The sequence below is a fragment of the Varanus komodoensis genome, unplaced genomic scaffold, assembly GCF_004798865.1.
Source record: "Varanus komodoensis strain SLA01 unplaced genomic scaffold, ASM479886v1 scaffold7_3, whole genome shotgun sequence".
Lineage (NCBI taxonomy): Eukaryota > Metazoa > Chordata > Lepidosauria > Squamata > Varanidae > Varanus > Varanus komodoensis.
Genome location: NW_025336480.1, coordinates 16589992 through 16611027, shown reverse-complemented (window position 1 = coordinate 16611027; position 21036 = coordinate 16589992). Strand labels below are relative to the sequence as shown.

The 21036-nt window shown below is 42.4% G+C and overlaps 1 protein-coding gene across 1 annotated transcript in view; it reads left to right on the top strand.

The window, feature by feature from the left end:
- Positions 1-19863, top strand: part of CSF1R (colony stimulating factor 1 receptor) — a 50003-nt gene extending 30140 nt beyond the window's left edge. Inside the window, exons 11-22 of the mRNA XM_044454243.1 lie at positions 579-676; positions 2197-2323; positions 2809-2913; positions 4958-5068; positions 5503-5668; positions 6455-6519; positions 9492-9607; positions 12853-12975; positions 13353-13464; positions 14106-14205; positions 16280-16385; positions 17405-19863. Coding sequence (XP_044310178.1) covers positions 579-676; positions 2197-2323; positions 2809-2913; positions 4958-5068; positions 5503-5668; positions 6455-6519; positions 9492-9607; positions 12853-12975; positions 13353-13464; positions 14106-14205; positions 16280-16385; positions 17405-17536 — 1361 coding nt within the window. The 3' untranslated portion in view covers positions 17537-19863. The remainder of the gene's footprint in view (positions 1-578; positions 677-2196; positions 2324-2808; positions 2914-4957; positions 5069-5502; positions 5669-6454; positions 6520-9491; positions 9608-12852; positions 12976-13352; positions 13465-14105; positions 14206-16279; positions 16386-17404) is intronic.
- Positions 19864-21036: the final 1173 nt, after the last annotated feature.

Here is a 21036-nt window from a genome sequence, read left to right as displayed (position 1 = left end):
CCAGGCATGGAGCAGTGCCCTCTCCCTCAGCTGAACCCTGGGGCAAGGCACCAGCAGAAGCAAGGGGCCCAATTAGGTGAGCAGCTTGCAGAAAGGAGGCGGGCCTGCCTTCAGAGAGCCCCTCCCATGCAGCCAGGGCACAGGTGCATTCATAAGGCGAGTTCTTGGAAGTAATCAGTAGATGGGGTTCAGCAAACCACTCTGTGCATGCTTAGAGATCTGGTCTGTGTGACTTGTACTAGAAGCAAAAAGAGCGTTTGTAAGGAAAATGGACTGTGGCTTGTGTTGGTTCGAAGGAGGAATATCAGTTCTTGGCAGGAGTTCATGTAATGCAGTCAGTCTTCTGGAGCAGGGGTGGAGGGGACGATACTAAATGAACTGCTATGTGTTTTACATAGCAAAGGGAAAAGGAAGCTGGATTTACCCTGCAGAAGGGAAAAATGTGCTATCTGCTGTTCTAAAGTTGTGGTTGTTTGTACCCTAAAGGACTGAGGACTAGGCAGCAGTGCTCTTCAGTGTGTTTAGGAATGATGGACCTATGCTTCAAGATTATCTTAATCTCCCTCTTGTTGTTCTAGGGGAAATCGGGTACCCCAGACCACTTATTACAGCTTTTGCAGGAACGATGATTTTTCTTATTCTGTGTATCATCATCTTAATCTACAAATACAAACAGGTCAGATTTGTGTGAGTTGTCTGTGTGGAAATGAAAGTAGCCAGAAAAAGGTTCCAGGGTCTGAAGGAAGCTCTGAAACTCTACCACTGCTGCCCTTTACCTACTTTGGCTAAGTCCCATTAAACCTTTAACTGTTAAAGTCTATGTAGCTTTCCCTCCAACTTCCATATTTTACTTGCCTTTCTGATTCCTTTGAAGCCATCTCTTGCTGGCTCAGACAGTGATTCTCAAGCAACCTCATTTCACCATCATTCTTCACTTTCCCATAACAAATGCATCTGTAGGCCAGAAAAACCCATCCTCTAACCTCCCTCCCTCTACTGCAAGAGCCATTCTCCAAGATATGGCACTGTTCAAAGTAACATTTTTGTTCCATGAGGTTTTTCCTATTCTGGAAATTCATAGAAATACTATTACCTAGATCATATATGCAGATGTCTCCCCCCCCCCCCCCCCCACACACACATTGAAGAAAGGAGCAATCAGGAAAACATCAGATGCTCCGCATCCAAGGTGTAGCAATGGGAGTTTGAGACAGTGCTGCTGCTACTGCTACTGCTGTGCACCAGCACCGGCCTGGAGAAATGGAGCAAACGCTAAGAGACCCACATCAGCTGGGAAAATGTGTAGCCATCCAGGCACCCAATACACCCTAGAAGAGTGGCCAGATTGTTTAGCCAATCAAGTTGTTTGAAGAGTTATGCGGGACAGGAGACAAGGCTCAATGTGGGGCTTCAGATTTTTAGGGGCCCCCAAATCTCTGAAGGAAATGAGATTGGCCCTGTATAAAAGTACAGCCAAGACAGTATTTTATTCATAGGGTATTTATATTGTTAGAAATATTTACAGGGATAAGACAAGTCCTGGCTGATGAATAGGTTGCTTAATCCACAGTGTGAAGGAACATCTTGACCTGAGCAAACAGCCAGGGTCTGCCATATGCAAAAGAAAAGATCTGATCACAAAGGTCTCTCTGCCCGATTTTAGAAGACCCCCTTGTGTCCTTGCACGGCAGCTCACCCCATTCCATGTGTTCTCCCCTCCCCCACCCTCCGCATGGCATGTTCGGGGAACTAAAAGAGCTGGCATGTGTGGGGAAGAATAAAGAAGTCCCCTTCACCAGGCCAGATTTTTTGCATCAATCTGGATCCAACATTTACATTTTTAATCCCATGCAGCCACATCTGATCACTGGACTTTTGACCAGCTTATTATGACTTGGATTTCAGCCTGAGGGCCTATACGTCCATGGGCTTCTGCAAGCCTAGATCTGGGCTGGGATTTTTGCTGTCACTCGCAATATCTGTGGAGCAAAAGATGGGAAGGTTTACAGACCACCCCAGGCACATTTTCTTGTAAGGGAGACCCACTAAATCATGTGGGACTTACTCCCAGGTAAAATGCATCAGAATGCAACCCAAAATTGGATGGATAAGACTGGGCTTTGTCTCTACAGAACCAGGCAAAGATGTTATGAAACAATGTATGTTAGATTAATAGATTTCTTCGTTTCTTCACAGAAACCAAAGTATCAAGTTCACTGGAAGATCATTGAGGCCCAAGAAGGAAACCATTACACCTTTATTGATCCTACCCAGCTTCCTTACAATAAGAAATGGGAATTTCCTAGGAATAACTTGCAGTTTGGTGAGCAGCAATGCTAGTAGTCTGACCCCTGGTTATTCAATCCACCAACTTTGGTCAATGGTCGAAATTACTGACCTGATGCAACATTATCTTACTTTTGTGTCAGATTGTACCATTTGTTTCCCTTGCAATGCTTTGAAATTTCCAGCATTGGCAAAATGATGCGACCTAAGAACCAACTCTTATTTACAAGCAAGCAGTAGAAGATACATTACACAGAAGGGGTCATATTGGTCTAGAGGGGCAAAAAACCCACAAGGCTGTGAGTAACAGAGAAATAACAGAACACGTACGGCATAAAAACTGCCTCCTGTTGTTCACTACAGACTTTGCCATGGTTCACTCTGGCTTGTTCACCCCTCAGAGATACTGCTTGCATTCTTTCAAGTCCCTGTATACCTGTGCATTCACAAACATGAATAAGAACTTATTCAATCTATGTCAAAAATCCGTCTTAATTCTAAGCCCTATATTTCATTTCACAGGGAAGATCCTTGGAGCTGGAGCTTTTGGGAAGGTGGTTGAAGCCACAGCTTTTGGGCTGGGAAAGGAAGATACTGTTACGAAGGTGGCAGTGAAAATGCTAAAATGTGAGTCCCAAGCTGGCACGAAAGCATCCTACAGACACAAGAGAGTGCATGATTGCGTGCCTCCACAGCCCATGCAGGTGGTATGTCCTCCTATTCCAGTAGAGAGTTTCACACAACTGAAACACAACTAACTACTGGAGCTCCCAAAGGTCAATGCAGTTGTGTACAGGATTACCAATCAATCAGGTGAAAGCTGTACATTAATTCTCTTCCCTATAGTTATGCAGAAGTTGTGATATACTCATTTAGGACTGAAAGTTTACGTCCAGAGGTTCTTTAATTTGAAGGCTGATTCTGAAAGTACAGCTTGTCAAGTACAATATTTCCTTTCGATGTGACAAGAGAACTACAGCTGACTGAAAACAAAACTCCTTTCATGTAACTCCTAAAAGTTTAGGAGACCTCTCAAAGATTAAAACTAGCAAATGATATGCATATTCTATTATTCAGAACTGGGTTTTGGCCTAATGAACATTTGCATCATTTAAACTGTGTAACAAACCATTTTTATCAAAAAGGATTTATTCCTATATATTTCATACAACAAACTGAATATTTTTGGACATTCAAATGTACAGTAAAAAAAACTAAACTCAAATCTTGCACGTTTAAGAAAAGTTAAGCATTCTTTTTATTGTCCTTACCATTGATAAATGTTTCAGTTATTAATACACCATCCTCAGTATGAGAGCTTCAGAGCCTCTCCATTCATTGGTTGCATTCACACAACACAACAACCAACCCTACATAGTTACCATGTTGCAGACAATTGAGTGGTTCCTACTTCATCTTGATTTCCATTCTATCTGCTCAGCCCTCCCATGATTGGTATGTATCCCATCAGCCACTGTACATGTAATTCAATCCCAAGGTGCATTACTCACTGCCTGTCACCTGCCTCTTCCTCATTGGTCCACACATAGAGCCTGAATAGCTAGAATGACTCCTGGAGTTGCAACTATTTCCAGAGGACTCTTTGGTAGTTGCATACCAAGACCATGGAAACCATGATCCTTGGTTCACACAACATGACAAGCTGTGGTGGTAAAGATAAATCACAGAACAAAATGTTGTTTCTATACATGGTTTTTAAAGACCAAACTTGCCATGGTGAAATACCATGACCGGGTTCAGACAATACAACAGACCAACAGTGGTTATAAAAACCCCTGACTTGTGTTATCCAAACCTAGTCATTGAAATAAGGTTTGAAAGAGATGGCAAAAAATCTGCAGTATCCAATTATAAAATTAAAATCCAACAAACGTTTCTAATAAAATTCGTTCTCTAGAAAATTACACAGACCAATTCAGATCTAGGATTTTTATTTATTTATTATTTATTTATTTAAAACATTTCTATGCCGTCCCATTCGCCGAAGCCTCAGGGCGGATCACAACATAAATTATAATAAAATACATTAAAAATATAAAACAAATTAACAATATAAAATAAGCCGCCCTGGCCTAGGATGAATGATCTCTTTGAAAGTGTGGCTGTAATTGAAATAAAGATGTGCATCAGAGTGTTTTGAACAACAATAGTTTCCATGTTAGTCTCAAAGACATAGTGATGCATTACAAATAAAACTATCTTCTGAGTGTCACAAAGCTCTTAAATGTGTAGTTAAACTTTTCTATGCAATACCAGGTCTCTCTTCCTAAGCCCAAATTCCCAGCATGACATTGATCTGACAGGGGCAAGAGTCTTTCTCTCTTTCTTTCTCTCTTTCTTTCTCTCTTTCTTTCTCTCTTTCTTTCTTTCTTTCTTTCTTTCTTTCTTTCTTCTCACACACAGTTTGCCTTCACACACACACACACACACACACACACACACACACAGTAGTGGCCAAGACAAATGAGGACTTTCCACAGGTCGGAGTTTCCCATTCCCTGTTCTAGAACATACCAATCTTGGGCAACAATTCTCTAGAGTTCTTTTTGTCCTCTCTCATCTCAGCTATTGCATTTATTCCATCTCTCTCTCTTTCCCACACCCATCTCCATGTTAGACTTTAAATATAATTCTTCTTACTTTATTTCAGCAACAGCACAGACTGATGAGCAAGAAGCCCTTATCACAGAGCTGAAGATCATGAGCCATTTAGGGTACCATGAGAACATTGTCAACCTGCTGGGAGCCTGTACTCATGGAGGTAACAGAATGTTCTGGCAGCACTCTGCTTCCCATCACTCCTCTGCTGATTGTCCCATCCCTCTCTTCTCTTCTTTTTTCTGCAATATCTCTACTATAATAGATTATAATCACTACCAGATTATAATCAAGATTATAGTCACTACTTCAATTAAATACTAATTTTCTAAAATGCTAGCTCCAAATGTTAGACACCATATCTAAAGATAATAAAAGCAAGAGGAAATTAAATTATATCATGCTGAATATTTGGGGTGGCCTAACTTGAAAGGCTATTTATAGGAAGTCATTTTACAGGACCAAACATTGAACTCTCCTTGTTAAATGTTTCAGTCCAGCAAAGAATTGCTCCCTATGATTCTAAAGTTATTAGCTATTACCTTGCAGAAACTGGTAATGTTCATTTTCTGGTAATCTTCACTTTCTGCTTTCTAGGCCCTGTTCTTGTCATTACGGAGTATTGTCCTTACGGTGACTTACTGAATTTCCTGCGAAAGAAAGTGGAGTGTCTCATAACCCAGGATGTAATTTTGGAGTCTTCTCTTGATAGCACGGCACCTGACTATAAAAATATTTACCTTGGGAAGAAATATGTCCGAAGGTAATATCTGAACACAGTCAACACAGTCATCACTCATCACCGACCCACCCCTTCTTAAGAATCACATTAACAATTTGTCAGTACTATCAAATAATTTCTTGATTTAAATGAATAACAAGCAAGCAACTGATAAGATGGAGTGGCCCTATCTATTTGAGATTATTAATAGACTTAGGCACAAACTCATGGCTGGCAGTTGCTGCCTGGTCAGCCATAGAAAAAGGTAAACTCCCCACTGGAACCTTGGAAAAATCTTCCAAGGTTGCAGTAGGGTCTCTGCCTTCCGAGGCACCCTCCTCCACTAGCAAATGTAAAACCATTTGCAAGCCAGGCACTGGGGGAGTGTTTTCAGGGGAAGGGGAGTACATCCACAAAATCGAGGCAGTGTCTCAGCCCCTTCAAAATTGGCTATTGAACTGCTTTTGAGGGCAAGGGGAGCACAGAGGCAATCCTTGTGTCTGTGCATCTTCTGAAATCGGTTGGATGCCCATAACCTTCTGAGTGTAGAAGCTTACAGGCAGCCAAATAGGGTTTCATCCTTCACCTGGATTAAGAGCTAAGTAGTCAGAGTCAAATGTATAATGGTATGTCTAAAGTGATGTTCATGAGCTTAAGTCCAGTCCAATTACCATGGACAGAGTAAAAGCAGTTTTGTACTTTCCTCAAGTCTTCTGCTTTCTCTGCATGAACCTGACCCTTTTCAAGTGTAATTGCTATTCAGCAGGCTGGACTTAAGCTGGAGGCAGTCAGAGGCTAACCTGTTAATAACTTTTCACTCTGATTCAGTGACAGTGGATTTGGAAGCCAGTGTGTGGACAACTATCTGGAAATGAAACCAGTGTTAGCAAAAGGTAATCAAGATTGATTCTAGTCATAATGACAGTTTCTTGTGGTTTAGAACTGCTGCTGAGGTTTTTACATGATGGAAGTTTGATTCTTGGTGTGTGTGTGTGTGTGTGTGTGTGTGTGTGTGTGTTTCCCTTAAAGGGAGATCAATGTCACATCTGTGATGTAAGTTAGCTGATAAATAGACTGGCCTGATGCCCCTAAGGAAGCTTAGTAACTGAAGGCTGAATTTGTGACTGAAGGAAATTTGAATTCAAATCTCCTTGATCTTAATCAATATGCTAGCCAATAAGTACTCTGGTTCATGTCATTTGGTTACTTATGCAATAGGGAACCCCTCCCCGCCTCCCCCATTTTCTCATGGTTCTAGAATTCTAGGATCATCCCATAAAGCTGAGTGGTGGGAAATTCAAGGCAGACAAAAGGAAGCAGTCTTCCACCTAACACATAGCTAAACTATGGAATTCACTTCCACAGGATGTAGTGATGACAACCAGCCTGGATAGTTGTCAAGAGTCTTAGACAAATTAATAGAGAATAATTATGTCAATGACTACTAATTATTGATGGTTATGGGTGGGTTCACAAAGCATTACAGGCAATGGAGGTAATGCTCTGTCACGTTGTCTGAACCCTTTTTTGCTCTGTTACATTGTCTGAACCCATTGTGTATTTCAGTAAAGTATGTCTGGTTTTGAGAAACCACGAACAGAAGCAGTGGGCTATTCTATGGTTTCATGGTACCATGATTGCTTGTACTGCTGCCCAAGCTAGAAATGTATAGTAGCACCACTAGCATGTTATAGGCAGCATAGCAAGAGGTTGCTTTTGAACTCCTGTCCTGCTTGTAGTCTTGTAATAGGCATCTTACTTCCACAGTGTATTATTCTTAGATAATATAATTATCTGAATATTGGTCTAGATAATCCTTTAGTCTGATCTGGTTCTTGTGTCTTTTGTATCATGCTGCCTATGCTTTTACAGGCAGCAACTGATACTCAAACATCATTTGGTGTTCCAGTAAACTGGAAACGATTTCATCTGGAAGCACTTGAGAACTATCTGAGATTAACTAAGTCTTTGTAGAGTGTAAAGATATGTTGTGGGCTTAAAGGTGTGAAGCAGCTGACGGAAGAGCTGAAGCACAATAACCTGGTTCACACGACACAACAATCCACCATAGATAAAACATGTTGTACCACAGCAATGAGTTCTCAGGGTAGATTGTTGACAAAACTTCTTGACAAGCGTTGATTTCACCCCCAGTGGTTTGCGGTGTCATCCGAAACCAGGTGAAGGTGAGGTGCTTTGGCAAAACTAGCAAAAGCCCCTGACCACTCTTGGTGACCTAGCCCAGGCTGCTGCCAGTGACATCCCTTCCAAAGTGCCCAAGGGGCACATCACACATGTTATCACTGGTTGGCCACCCCTTGCTTTTTCTTTTATACTCCAAATGTGCACATTTCTTCCTTTCTTTTTATTTAGAGTTGCACAAGTTTGGAGGTGGATGCTTCCATGGGGCTGTAATAGGAAATCTCCCTGGGTAATGTCCTGACAGTTAGTTGCTGTCAAAATGCAGCAGGTATCAACCCTAAAGATTGACCTGCAGAGCCTTTAAATTGGACAGAAGGGAGGTTCCATTTTCCTGCCCCCTGGCAGCTATAAGTATGTAAACTGTCAAAGAAAGCAAAAGGTGCAAAGGATCTTTGCTTGCAAAAAGAAGGTGGCGAGTTCTATGCCTCTTTGTGACAAAATCCTTATCTTTTTTCCCCTTTTTGTCCTGACTGTTCAGAAGGTACTGCTCATTTTGCACTTTTCTCCAAGTCTCTAACTACTTTGGGAAATGCAAAAGTGCAACCCATCCCGTTTGTTTGTTCGTTTGTTTGTAAAAAGATTAGGATACAATTTGGGTTCCCTGAAAATTCGGTTTTGACAGAATACTGGGTGATTTTTGTTAGGGTGATATGCAAGTCACTGCTGCTGCAGAGTCCTCTGGGATATTGGCTGGAGGACAGGAGGGAAGAGCAACCCACAGTGAAGCTAGTCATCTGTTGGATTTGCTCTGGGTTGCTAGTTGTCCCCCTGAAGTTCAAAACACCGGAGTAATTCATGCATTGTTCTTATGCATTATGCATTATTTATCAACCAGCACAGATGTGCAGCCTCCAGGATCAGGGTTCTTGTACCTTATGACCATTTTTTAACACTGACATCTAAATAACACAGCCAGGTTTGTGTTTTGATGAGGAAATTAATTTTTAGATACACATATTCTCCACCTTGGAATCCTATAGAAAATCAATTCATAAATGATGCTACATTATGTACTTTGTAATCAAGAATCCACTCCAAATTACAATATTACAAACCATTCCTCTTAGCTACAGGAATTATAGTAACTTCCATATGTAGGCCAATTGTGATTGAACAAAGAGAGGTTTTCCTTCTACAAAAAAGTTTCTGCTTTGATCCTATACCAGGTACAGTGGTTAGAGTGTTGAACTGGGACTCAGGCGATCCAGGTTCTAGTCCCCACTCATCCATGAAGCTCCCTGAGTGACTTTAGGCCAGTCACAGACTCTCAGCCTAACCTAACTCACAGGGTGGGGGAGGGGGAGGAGATTGGATGGTAGGGAGGAGAACCTTGTAAGCTGCCTTGGGTTCCTTGCAAGAAGAAGGAAGGCACAATATAAATGCAATACAATTTTAATAAATAATACTAATACTCAAAAATGAGCCCCACTGCTTTCAGTGGGACCTACTCTTGGGTACATCTATAGCTTTCCATGGATGGATACATCCATCTATTGTATACACATATCTTTAGTTCACAAGACCACCTCTCTTTCTCATGATGTATCTTTGTTAATGTCCCTACCATCCCCGTGTTGGGGCTATTGTTCAGCTTAAGCATCTTTTTAAAATCTCACTAGAAAGATGTCTTGTGTTGATCGCTATGAGCGTTTCCCCATTCCAGGAAGGAGCTCAGTGTCAGGAGAAGAAACAGAAGACAGCCATATTCTCGACCTGCACGACTTGCTGCTGTTCTCCAATCAAGTGGCTCAGGGAATGAACTTCCTTGCCTCAAAAAATGTGAGTGGACTCCCCCACTGATAAACAGCACCAGTCTGTTTAGAATATGGCAAGAACCAGCAAGAGAAATACAGGTAGTCATCCTGTGATAAGTCGAGTTCAGCCTCCTGTGCAGAACCCACAGAGCAGTCTTGTCATTACTCCGTAGGAAACAATTATGAGCAACCTGAACAAAGAGCTTTCACCCAAGCCTAATGCTGCACATGCGCAGCAGCTGGGGTCTGTGAGTGGGCAGCTCTCTTGGATAACCACAGCCGCACTGGGACTGCTTTTCAGACAGGAAGGAAGCAGGGAACAAGATGCAGATCGCTGCCCTGACCAGCGTGACTGGGTCTATCCCACTCCTGCCTGGGGCTGTTTATGCACGGTTCTGGCCAAAGAGCTAGATCACAAATCGGGACGCTTGTCAAGCCTTGCCATAAAGATGGGGCGGAAGAAGTTCCAAGTGGGTAGCTAGAACTTACCTGGTATCCTTTTTCAGTGGTTGCCCCTAAGCGGTGGAATGGTCTGCTGGAAAGACGCATCTGATTCCCCCAACTGCCACCCTGAAGAGGAAATTAAAGACGTATCTCTTCTGACAGGCTTTCCCAGATTAGTTCTCATGTCATTTTTATTTAATATATTGTCTTAGTCAGTTTTAATCACAGTTGATTATAATTTCTTGTAAATCTGCAGGAATGGGGTAGTATATAAATATTAAAATAAAATAAAATCAATAGTAACAAGGTGGCCAAGCCTGTGCTGTTGGTTGTCCCTCATACCATACAATTGTGCAACAGGCTCAAAGTGGGTCTTAAGCCCTTATGGAGCTGAATTCAAGCCTGGAGTGGGCTTTGGATGCAGTCTTGGAAAAGTTAGGATCATTAAGCTCCCATTGCCCATTTGCCAAACTCAGAACAGGTTTTGTTGTGAGGGCAAACACAGCCTAGGTAGAAAAGAATGCAAATTCACAATATAAAATTATTAAAGCATACTGCCATGTTTCAGTTAGAAACAGGTTCACAGGGTTATAATTCACAAACAGTGATGTTCTGCTTTATAAGACTTCTTTTTTTCCTCTTTGGAATGCTCCTTCACACAAGTTTTATCTTCCCTTTATTAGCATAGCAGATGTTCTGTTTCTCCATTACAAAATAAATACATTCAGTTATTTTTCTTGGGCTCCATAATGAAATTTAGGATTGAAAAATATTGAAGCAAAAGATGGAATGAGTGTGGGTCTGCCCAGCCATTCAAGAGGAGGTCTCACAGAAACAAGAGAACATCCTAAAGGCTAAAACCACTTCTCACCGAGGTAGTAAATTTGTGTTTGAGCAGTACCATTTCAGCCTGCAGCTGGTAGCACATATGGCCCCATGCCCCTCTGTGTGTGCATGCATGTATATATAGGTATAAAATTCAGTACGTAAGAAAAAGACTAGCATAATAGGGAGACGGCTAGAGTAGATCCCCTTCTTCCTGGCAACAAGCCTTATATATGAAAAGGATTCTTAACTTTATTTTGTGCCCAGAGAAATGTTCCACTGTGTGAGGCCTCCACATGCAGGTTTTTAGATTAGAACATGCTCTCATAAAAGTCAGAGAGAGACAGAGAGAACAAGAAGCTGACATTTATTTAGATTATACCAATGACTTAGCACACAGATATTGGTGAATTTTGACAGAAGTGAATCTGTTTGTGTATGCAGCACTTAGGCCATGCAGAAAGAGAGGCCTAGCTTGCCCCTGGAATTCAGTGGCAAGCACCTCCATGAGGCGAAGTAGCGCTAAAACAGACCGATGGAGCTTGTTTGCTTATTTTATTCTTTCTTCCAGTGTTAAGGGACAGTGGGGGATGAGAGACATCCCTTAAGTGGTATTCTGTCCACCCCTGATATAGCTATAGAGATGCTGTAGGACACCATGAACAGTGTTTTTAGTGGGTGCTTCCTCCTATTCCCTAACACACACCAGGTGTACCACTGCCCCATCTTCCTATCTGAATTGTACACATTTCTTCAGTGGCTGAAGTTCTAGGAGGGAGGCACAAAACCCTAGATTTAGAAGGCAAGGATATTAGCCCTCCCACCCGTTCCAGTAATAAGGAACTGAAAGTGACTGTTGGATTTTCCAACCCAGCATGTTATAAATATAATTGGCAAGAACAATTGCACCAACTCTTCACCATAGAATGTCCTGCTGACAGCAGGGAAGCCTGAGGGCAAGGGCACTGGCTTCTGCAAAAGAACAGCTCTCTTTTTAAGTCTGTACAGTTAAAAAGATTGCACAAGTGGCATGCAGTTAAGTGGGACACTCCACATATGACTTTCTATAGTTTAAAAAGATCTGAAAAGCATCAGGCAATTAATCCTGTGAGATCATGGCAAATGTAGCCTCAGCATTACAAATATTTATCCTTAGTATTTTGACAGTGCCAGCCTTCAAGGCAGATAATCCTCTTGATACGGTTTACCAAATTAGCAAGAACAATTTGAGCATATAGCCAACACATACGGTGTGATAGAAAAACCAAAGCATAAAATGCAAACCCAGGCCAGCAAGCCAGCAGAAAAATGACTTAAGATACAAATATCCAATTGCCTGGAGGCCAACAGCTTGTGGGAGACCAAGTTCAGTGCATGCAGCCTTCAAGACACAACCACCTCTGTGTCTGCTGACTTGACGAAGCATAGTTTTGGCATTTGTGCTGCATGTGGATATGTCAGCACAACGTATGGCTGGTCTTCCGCATGTGGTGTCCAAAATACACCATCATCCCACCTGTGTGGCTAATGGCAGTGCTGGCTGGAATCGTGAGACCACAATACATTAACAAGAAGCACTAGAGACCAGGGGTAGGAAGCCTGATGCCTCCAGACATTATAGACTACAACTCTCATGCTCCCTGGCCATGGACCATGATTTGACCTTATGGGAATTGTCCAAAATATCTGGAGGACACAAAGTTACCTGGCCCTGTTCTACAGAGTGTACCTTGACCCCAGAGTTCCAGCCTGGCTGCCCAGATGGATCAAATCATACATAAATACCATGCTGAGAATCACCTACAAACTGGGCTGAGTCTGGCACCTCCACTATCTCGCAGGATTAATGCTTCAGTGCTTGTCAAAGATTTTCCAACTATAGAAAAGTTTGGCTGGGCAGGGCACCAGTCCATCTCTATTTCACATCTTTATGGCCATGTGGCAGGAGGAAGCCAGAAAGAACAAGAATAAGCTGATTGGTCATTTATCTTTCCAATCCAGTGCATCCACCGTGATTTGGCAGCAAGAAATGTGCTTGTAGCTGATGGACAGATAGCCAAGATCTGCGACTTTGGCCTGGCGAGAGACATTATGAATGATACAAACTATGTTGTCAAAGGCAATGTAAGTAACTGAGAGGACTGCAGTGCCCTTGGCAGCTTCCGCCAAGGCAGGCCACTAGCCCTTTTAGCTCAGGCTTGCCTACACCAGCTGGCTGACTAGGAGTAGCAGCAGCCCCTCTCCAGGGTTCCAGCCACAATTCTGTCCAAGCCCCACATGGAGATGCCCAGATTGAAGCTGGGTCCTTTGGCATGCAGATGCTTGACCTGCACAAAGTTCCAGTCCTTGCAGTCCACGGGGTCGGCGAAGTTATGTTTAGATTCTCCTGGAGAATCTGAACCAAGAGGGAAATTCTGCTGGAGCCTACTGAGCAGAAAAAAATATAAATATTTCAAGCCAATAAGATGTTTCCGACCTGAATAAAGGTGTTGTCGTTCCAGGCTCGCTTGCCGGTGAAATGGATGGCACCAGAGAGCATCTTTGAATGTGTTTACACGGTACAGAGTGATGTGTGGTCCTACGGCATCCTTCTCTGGGAGATCTTTTCCCTAGGTATGGGAGGAACCAGTGGTCTGTCCATCTCTACCAGTTTGCCTGGAAAGGCCTTAGTCAGAAATGGGGTTTGAGAGAAAAATGGATCAGAAAACCAGACCATAATGCAGATTTGCAGCACGACCCCTTTGTCAAAACAAGCCTCAGATCTGTGGAGAAAAAGAATACCAGGCTATTTAAAAAGGTGGCTGGCCTGACACCAGAAATTGGTAGATGTGGATGGGGGAAAACCATGTTCCTTAGAAGGGGGAATGTGATCAGGGGATGCTGGACAGCCAGATTAGGTCAGGCTTGGCCTGCAGGCACAACAGCCCCATGTTAAGGCCTAAATCAGTTAAAAGGCCCACCATACACCCACAAAGACACAGTGCCACCACGTAGGAGCCTGGCAAGAGGCCTTAGCCGCTGTGCTGCTCTCGTCTGTAGGCCCAGTGTGAGGTGAAACCCCAAATCCCCTGTGTGAGTTAGCCTTCAATACACCCACCTCTTCAACTATCCCTCTGCTGTGCCCAAACAGCCCAGAGGCTTGTTCTCCTCGGCCACATGGGCCCCTAAGAAACTAGAGCTTGACCTACTTCAGAGACAGGATGGTGCTCAGCCTTGGCTCTAATGAAGTGCTGTTCTACTCCTTACAATCACAGGCCGGAGCCCTTATCCTGGCATGAAAGTGAACAGCAAGTTTTATAGCATGGTGAAGCAGGGATATCACATGGGCATGCCAGAGTTTGCTCCACCTAAAATGTAAGTAAAGGGGTTCCAGTACTCCAAATGTTGCAACTGGTGACACATTAGGAGCATTGAAGGAAGTGAGGGAAGCTTGATGTGCATGGAGACATGGTGCCAGAACTCCAGGAACTCATTTGTGATGAGTGTACCTTGCTGCTATAGATCCCACACAGATGCTCAGATTCATTTCAAAGTCTGACAATTAGTGCTCAGTATTGAACTGAGAAGGGACTGCAGGTGGCGCAGTGGGCTGGTTGATCGAAAGGTCGCCAGTTCGAATTTGCACAACAGGGTGAGTCTCGTTGCTCCGTCCCAGCTCCTGCCAACCTTGCAGTTCGAAAGCATGCAAATGCAAGTAGATAAAAAGGTACCACTTCGGTGGGCAGGTAACAGCGTTCAGTGCACGTCGGTGTTTAGTCATGCTGACCACATGACCACGGAGACTGTCTGTGGACAAACGCTGGCTCCTTCGGCTAGGAAACGGAGATGAGCATCACCCCCTAGAGTCAGGCATGACTGGACTTAATGTCCTTTACCTTTACCTATTGAACCTACCGACCGACCAACCACCCCCAACCAGTAAACAATTAAACCAACTGCCTCCAAGCCTGCATCCTACCAGTCTTGGCTATGCTAGCTGGGGATGATGGGAGGCATAGTTCAGTACATTTGGATGGTGCCAGACTGAGGAAGACTGACTTGGATATAAGGTAACTTCTAAATATTCTCCCAGTCAGCTAAAACCCATTTCAATGTGACTGCATTTCATGCACTGAGAGAATGTTTGAAAATGATCCAGAAAGAATAGCCTATAGTTTAGTGGCATTGCTGAATACCTCCTTCCCATTGTGCACTTCTTAATAAAAGCATCACATTTGGCACAGACTAGGTAGACAAATCTAGATTCTGGGCCATCAGCATCACTCTTGATGGTCATGGCAGCCAGTTGGCACAGTGGCTACCTGCAGCAACTTCTCTGTTGAACAAATATAAATTATTTTACAATGTTTATATAACAAAAATATAATAACACAAGTTAAATACATGCAGCCTAAACTGACATAGCCTATTATTGATATATCTCATCAAAATGTCACTGAATACAGTGACATTTTGCAGGTTCCTAATGCTTCCTAATCGAAAGGAAGCATGCAAATAAGTAAATATATAAATAGGTTGCTTTGTATTCTTAATTATGTATTTATACAGTTTTTAAACACAATCCATATTTAGCCAACTAAAGTAATTGAACGAGTGACCATTTTGCTCGATGACTAGGATGGCTACTGGGGACAAATCAGTGGTGGCCCAACACCTTGATTTGGTTATAGTAAGGTCATCTACCTCTGTGCCAGATTTGGTGCTTTTATCAAAAGGTGCACAATGGTATTGCTATGCTACCTCATTATTAGGGAAAGGTAGCATAACATAGAAAAAGGGAGGAGCTGTTACCATTGCAAGGCAGATAGTCCCCATGTCTGTTAGCCCGTTTTCAGGATTTCTGTGCTTAAGACTGTCTATGCAGAAGTTGCCTAATACTAATGAAATGCCCTGAGCTGCAAGAAATGTCTGTTGTTGGCATTTCTGAGAATGCATGTTCCTTTTTTGCATTCTAAAAATGATACAATCCCATATAATCAGGCTTGATGTCAGTGGCATCTCTTTCAGAAGGGAGGAGGCCAATTCTGGAGGCAAGACTCATGGGTGAAGAATCCTAATTCTATAGGAAGAACCCACCTCAGTGTCCCCTCCCTTCTGACCTTAAGGCACAAACAGCATGATCTTATACTGTTGAAAAAAAGTAAGTCCTGCGAAATTCCCTGCAGCTTGCTTCCAGACAAGTGAGTTCAGTATAGCTTAGCACATCTTAGATATTTCCCAGCCTAAGGAATACAGTACTCTTCCTATGAAGAAAGAGACATTAAAAGGACTTTTTTTTAGTACATAAAGGATTGCAACCTAAAGATCACTGTATGACCTGCACTGATCATGCAGTAAAATAATACAGGCCAATAACTACTGAAACATCTTTTGCACATAACGCGGCAAGAATGTGTGATACATGCATGTTTCCCTTTGTCCGTTCCAGATACAACCTTATGACAGCTTGCTGGAACTTGGAGCCCACCAAGCGGCCTACCTTTAATCAGATTTGCACTTTCCTTCAGAAGGAGCTGGATTCTATCAAGGAACAGGTGAGATGCTGGTTAGGCCTGGTGGAGATGTGGGGAAAAGCAACTTCAGGGTCACAGGTTGCCCACCCTGCTTCAGTATTGGTTGAATATTTATTAGTTCTCAATCAAGGTCAGATAATTTCTATTTAAGTTACATTAATCGTAGCATCTGGCTATCTTGACATCCAAAGAGCATTCAACACACTCCCCATCAGCTCAGGGATGGGGGAAAAATGGCGTTTCAGATGCTGGACAACTCCTATGGTGGCTGGGACTGATGAGAACTGGAGTCCCGCAACTTCTAGCAACATATCACCTGCCATGAATTCCAGTCCCCCTGTGATCCTCTCCCTTCGCTACCCCTCGTCTCTGCAGTGGCTGCAATGGTGGTGGGAAAGAATTACATTGTGTGTGGGTGGGGGGCGGGGAGATTTAGGGAGGAAGGAAGAGAGAGAATCCACAAATCTAGGGGGCGGACAGGGAGAGAATAGAGCAAATGAGATAGTGGGGAAGAAAAGTAAGAATACTACTCGTAAAATGAAATGCATTCAAAGACTGCAGGACAAATGTGTCCTTGGGCAGGAAAAAAAAAGACAAAATGTACATGTGGCCAAACTGTAGAGGGCTACAGTTTTCCCCAATCCTGTTCTCAATTAGCAAGTTGTAGGATTTGCACCATACTGAGCATACACCTAACATATTCAAAAATCGAATAGAACCAGTCCTGTCCCCCCACCCCCTGCCTCCATTCAAATACATAGTAGAAAAGCTAAACTCACTTTCCTACTTCGAATTTCCAGAGAATGTTTGTTTTGTTGGATTAAGGATCTTCAGGGTTTTGTAGATCGTATATAAGCTTGCTGAGTTATCAGTGGAGCTGGCTGAATCTCAAGGAAACCAAGAGCAGCAAAGTGTTTGGAAGTTTCTAAAGTGTCGCAGCAGCTCCCTCAGGGCCTCTGCTAAGAGTGCTTTAGCTCCAGGCAATGGTAATGTAGTCCTGTTACTGACATGCATGCATGTTTTTTCCCCTTCCTGTGAAGGATTATAAAAACTTGCCATGTACCACAGAAGAGGACAGCGGGTGTGAGCCCTCCAGCTACTGTGAGGATTCCTGCGAGCTGGGAGAGACCGGACAGCCCCTTTTGAACAGCAACAATTACCAGTTCTGCTGAAGTGTGTGTGTGTTCAGGGCCTGCTTGTTTATTCAGCTTCAGCCAAAATGCCTACTCTATGTGGACATTTTGCATCAGAAAATGTGATACTTTCATCCGTAGTCATGGGCTGTGGTCTTACCACACACTGACAGATTCCAGAATATTACAAGTGGCCTGTGATTGTATCTTTTCCCCCATCACAATTCCCAACATCATGGCTTCCATCTTTCCATTGTGATTAGTTTGGCTTATTTAAGAAGCTCCACAAGAATCCATGTAGCCTCTTTGCAGATGGGTATAGCCTGCTAAGCATCAGTCCTGTACACTGGCAAGCTTGTGAGGTTGAGGACCAGGATGAGGCTTTGAGTCCAAGTGATGTTCTGCATGTATCTCACTAGCCCTCAGCTTAGGTTGTTTTTTTTAAAGGCAGGCAGACTCCTTTCCTTACTCCAGATCTATTGTCAATACACAATAGTACCTAAGAATTTATCAGGTTAGTGAAAGGAAAATTGACATACCAGATCCAGCTCAGCTATGGTTCAGGATTTCATGGTGGTGTGGTTATGAAGAGAAAGAACTAGAATCATTCACCATCTGTGAATTGCCATTAGTTACTTCCTAGAGTGGAAATTACCTCAGCTGGATGAAAAATTGTTTAATTCACTGCAGATAAGAAACTTCAGGCAAGAAAGTAATAGCAAACTTTTACTCCCCTCCCACTGCTACACAGTATATTGATCAATTTAAGATTAACTGCATGTGTTAAACAGGTAAATAGGAAATAGTGATTTTCGGTGCTGCAACCAATCTGTTAGCTAAGATTTAAGCATAAACCTACCTGCTATGAATGTTTTACACTGCAATCCTAATATATTTACTTAGAATTAAATCCTATTTAGCTCTGTGAGGTTTACTCTTAGCAGAGAATAGGAGTGCAGTCTGAATTACTTAAGTTTTCATATTTTCAACCAATATAGTAGTTCAGTTGAGATTTTTTTTTTGTTTTGTTTTTTTGCACTGGAGCGGTGAAAATGTGCCCCCATGACACAAATTAATCCTCAGGAGGATAGCTTGCTTGTCCAGATGAGGGGGCCTTCTTTCCCTCTCCACACTCACAGCTTTTCTATAAAGGCAGAGAAAGCGGACTTGCTCCTTCTGCCCCCTGCTGGTTATATACTGAGGGACGATAAGGATGCATTAGCTGCCAATCCTTTCTGGGCAACATTCGAATTGCTGATGCTTCCCTTTAAGGATCCACTTGGCTTAGTACCTGAAGGGATCCCCTTCTAGCGCATGAACCTTCATAAATTTGACTTTCCTGGTCAGAGGCCCTCTGCTGAATCTCCCAACCAGCTCACAATCCTCAAACTCGCATTGTTCGGCATGTGGTAAACCAGGAAAGAGCTTGTGGCCTTATATATAAAATGCACACCCTGAAGAATGCCTAGCACCAGATATGTATTTTCAGTGCCAGAGTCTGCTTTTTGTTTTATTCTTTTGCTAGACTGTATCACTCTGTCATGTCCTACTGCATTATGGTTTTTAACCCAAAGTTTTCCCGTACTTAACTTGATATGTAAGCTGACCCAAGCATTTTAATAATGGAGGGTGGCTGTTGTAGCACATTAATTTCTGGACTTTGAAACGGGTAAACAAACTTCAGGCAGCTTTTTGTTACAACTACTGGTGTTTGATATTTCTTATGAACAATTCTTATAGAAGAAAAATCAATATGAATGTTTAAAAGTATATTGCAAATAAGATGAGTAATCCTGTGTAGATTAGCTAATTCATTTTTTCCTCAGTATGTTACCAGTTTTGTCATTCAAGTACTGTAGCAAATACATTTACACTGCCAATGATCTAAGCTGCCATGAGAAATGTTTTAATGTATATATTTTCAGTTTATATTTTCCATAGGTATTTTTCAAATTAGAAACAAGAACCAAACAGCTTCAGAGGAACTGTACCTTTTTTCAAGCTACTGATTTTTGTATCAGTTTTACATAAAGATTACTAGCTTTGCTAAGCTGCCACCTTCAAAATCTCATAAATGAAAAATGAAGGTCATGAAACTTAGTCTCAACTGACCATGCAACAAGATAGCAATTACAAAATACATTTGTGCTGACATAAGGATCTGTAGCTCTTTTACTGGTAATGCAGAACTAGCTAGTTGGACTTCTAGCACAAAGTACCACCACTCAGTTGCTGTCAGCTCCTTTTAAATAGTTTAGCTGCTATGTATTTAGCAATCAAGTGTAACAGTACTCCCATTATGTATTTTACAAATATGTTCACCTTTAACTGCCATGAAAATAAAATTATCTGATGAAGCAAACTAACCTGTACTCCAGATTTTGCTCCATTTATCATTCCTAAGAAAAAATATGACTTCTACTATGAACATTTTTAAAGAAGCATAGTTCAGTAGTAGTTCTGACAACCCTTTGTAAATATCACTACACTTCCGATAATGTAGTTGCATTTGAACTATGATAAGACAGGTTGATAAAAACAAGATCACCACAAAACCCAGGCACCCCACAGTCCAAACCACTGTCCAGTTGGGACTCCAGGGGCAGGCAAGCATGAGGACAGAATTCACTCGTGAGCGCTTTTCTCCTGTCCTGTGCCAGCGCTTCTGAGACAACAGCAGCTCTTAATCCTTGCAAGGGCACAATCATCAACAAGTGTGTTTGGATCACTCATGACTGGCTCTCCTGTATTTACTGAGAATCAAAAAGAACATTAGCCCAGGATGGAACAAGCTGGAAGAAACAATAAAGCAAAGCTCAAATGCTATCTTCAAATTTGTTTCTGCTGGCTAAATTTTCAAGGTGCCAACCATTGTTTTTCTGACTCAGGAAAGGAGGCTTGTTACAGTCAAGAAAAAATGCCTTTGAGCAAGACTGCATTGAGGAGGACATCAGACTAAGTGATTGCTTTGGCCCTTCCCACTCTATGGTTCTCACTAGACAAATGTGTAGGCATATTATGGTTACGGGGAACAAGAGGAAGGTTCAATGTTTCAAAGGAACCCAGCAAGCAGAAGCATGCAAGGCTCATATTTGTCTTGCTTCTTTGGTAAAACTGGATTTGCAAATGACTTCGAAAACCCATGGATTTCTTCCATGAGGGAGTGAGATTTGTAAAGTCACACTTCAGACCTGAAGGCTAGAAATAAGTCAAAAAATGTTAGATTTTCAAAGACCTGTTTTCCCTCTTCCATTGCAACATCTGAACAAACTAAAGTTAAAAAGTTAAGGAAAGCAAAAATATGTGCTTGTGTTTAAAAAAATTACCCATGGTCCAATTCCTAGCACTGCCATCAGCGCCCCCCCCACACCCACCATACAACGCAGGCTAGTCTCCACTGCAACCTGTTGTAGCGTAATTTTATGTAGAATATGTAGCACAGGCTCTTTTTAGAAAATAAATCATAGGCTGTAGGATATGCAGCATAGGCTTTTTTTTTAAGAAAAGACAGCATCCCAACACTGTTAAAGCAGATGTTT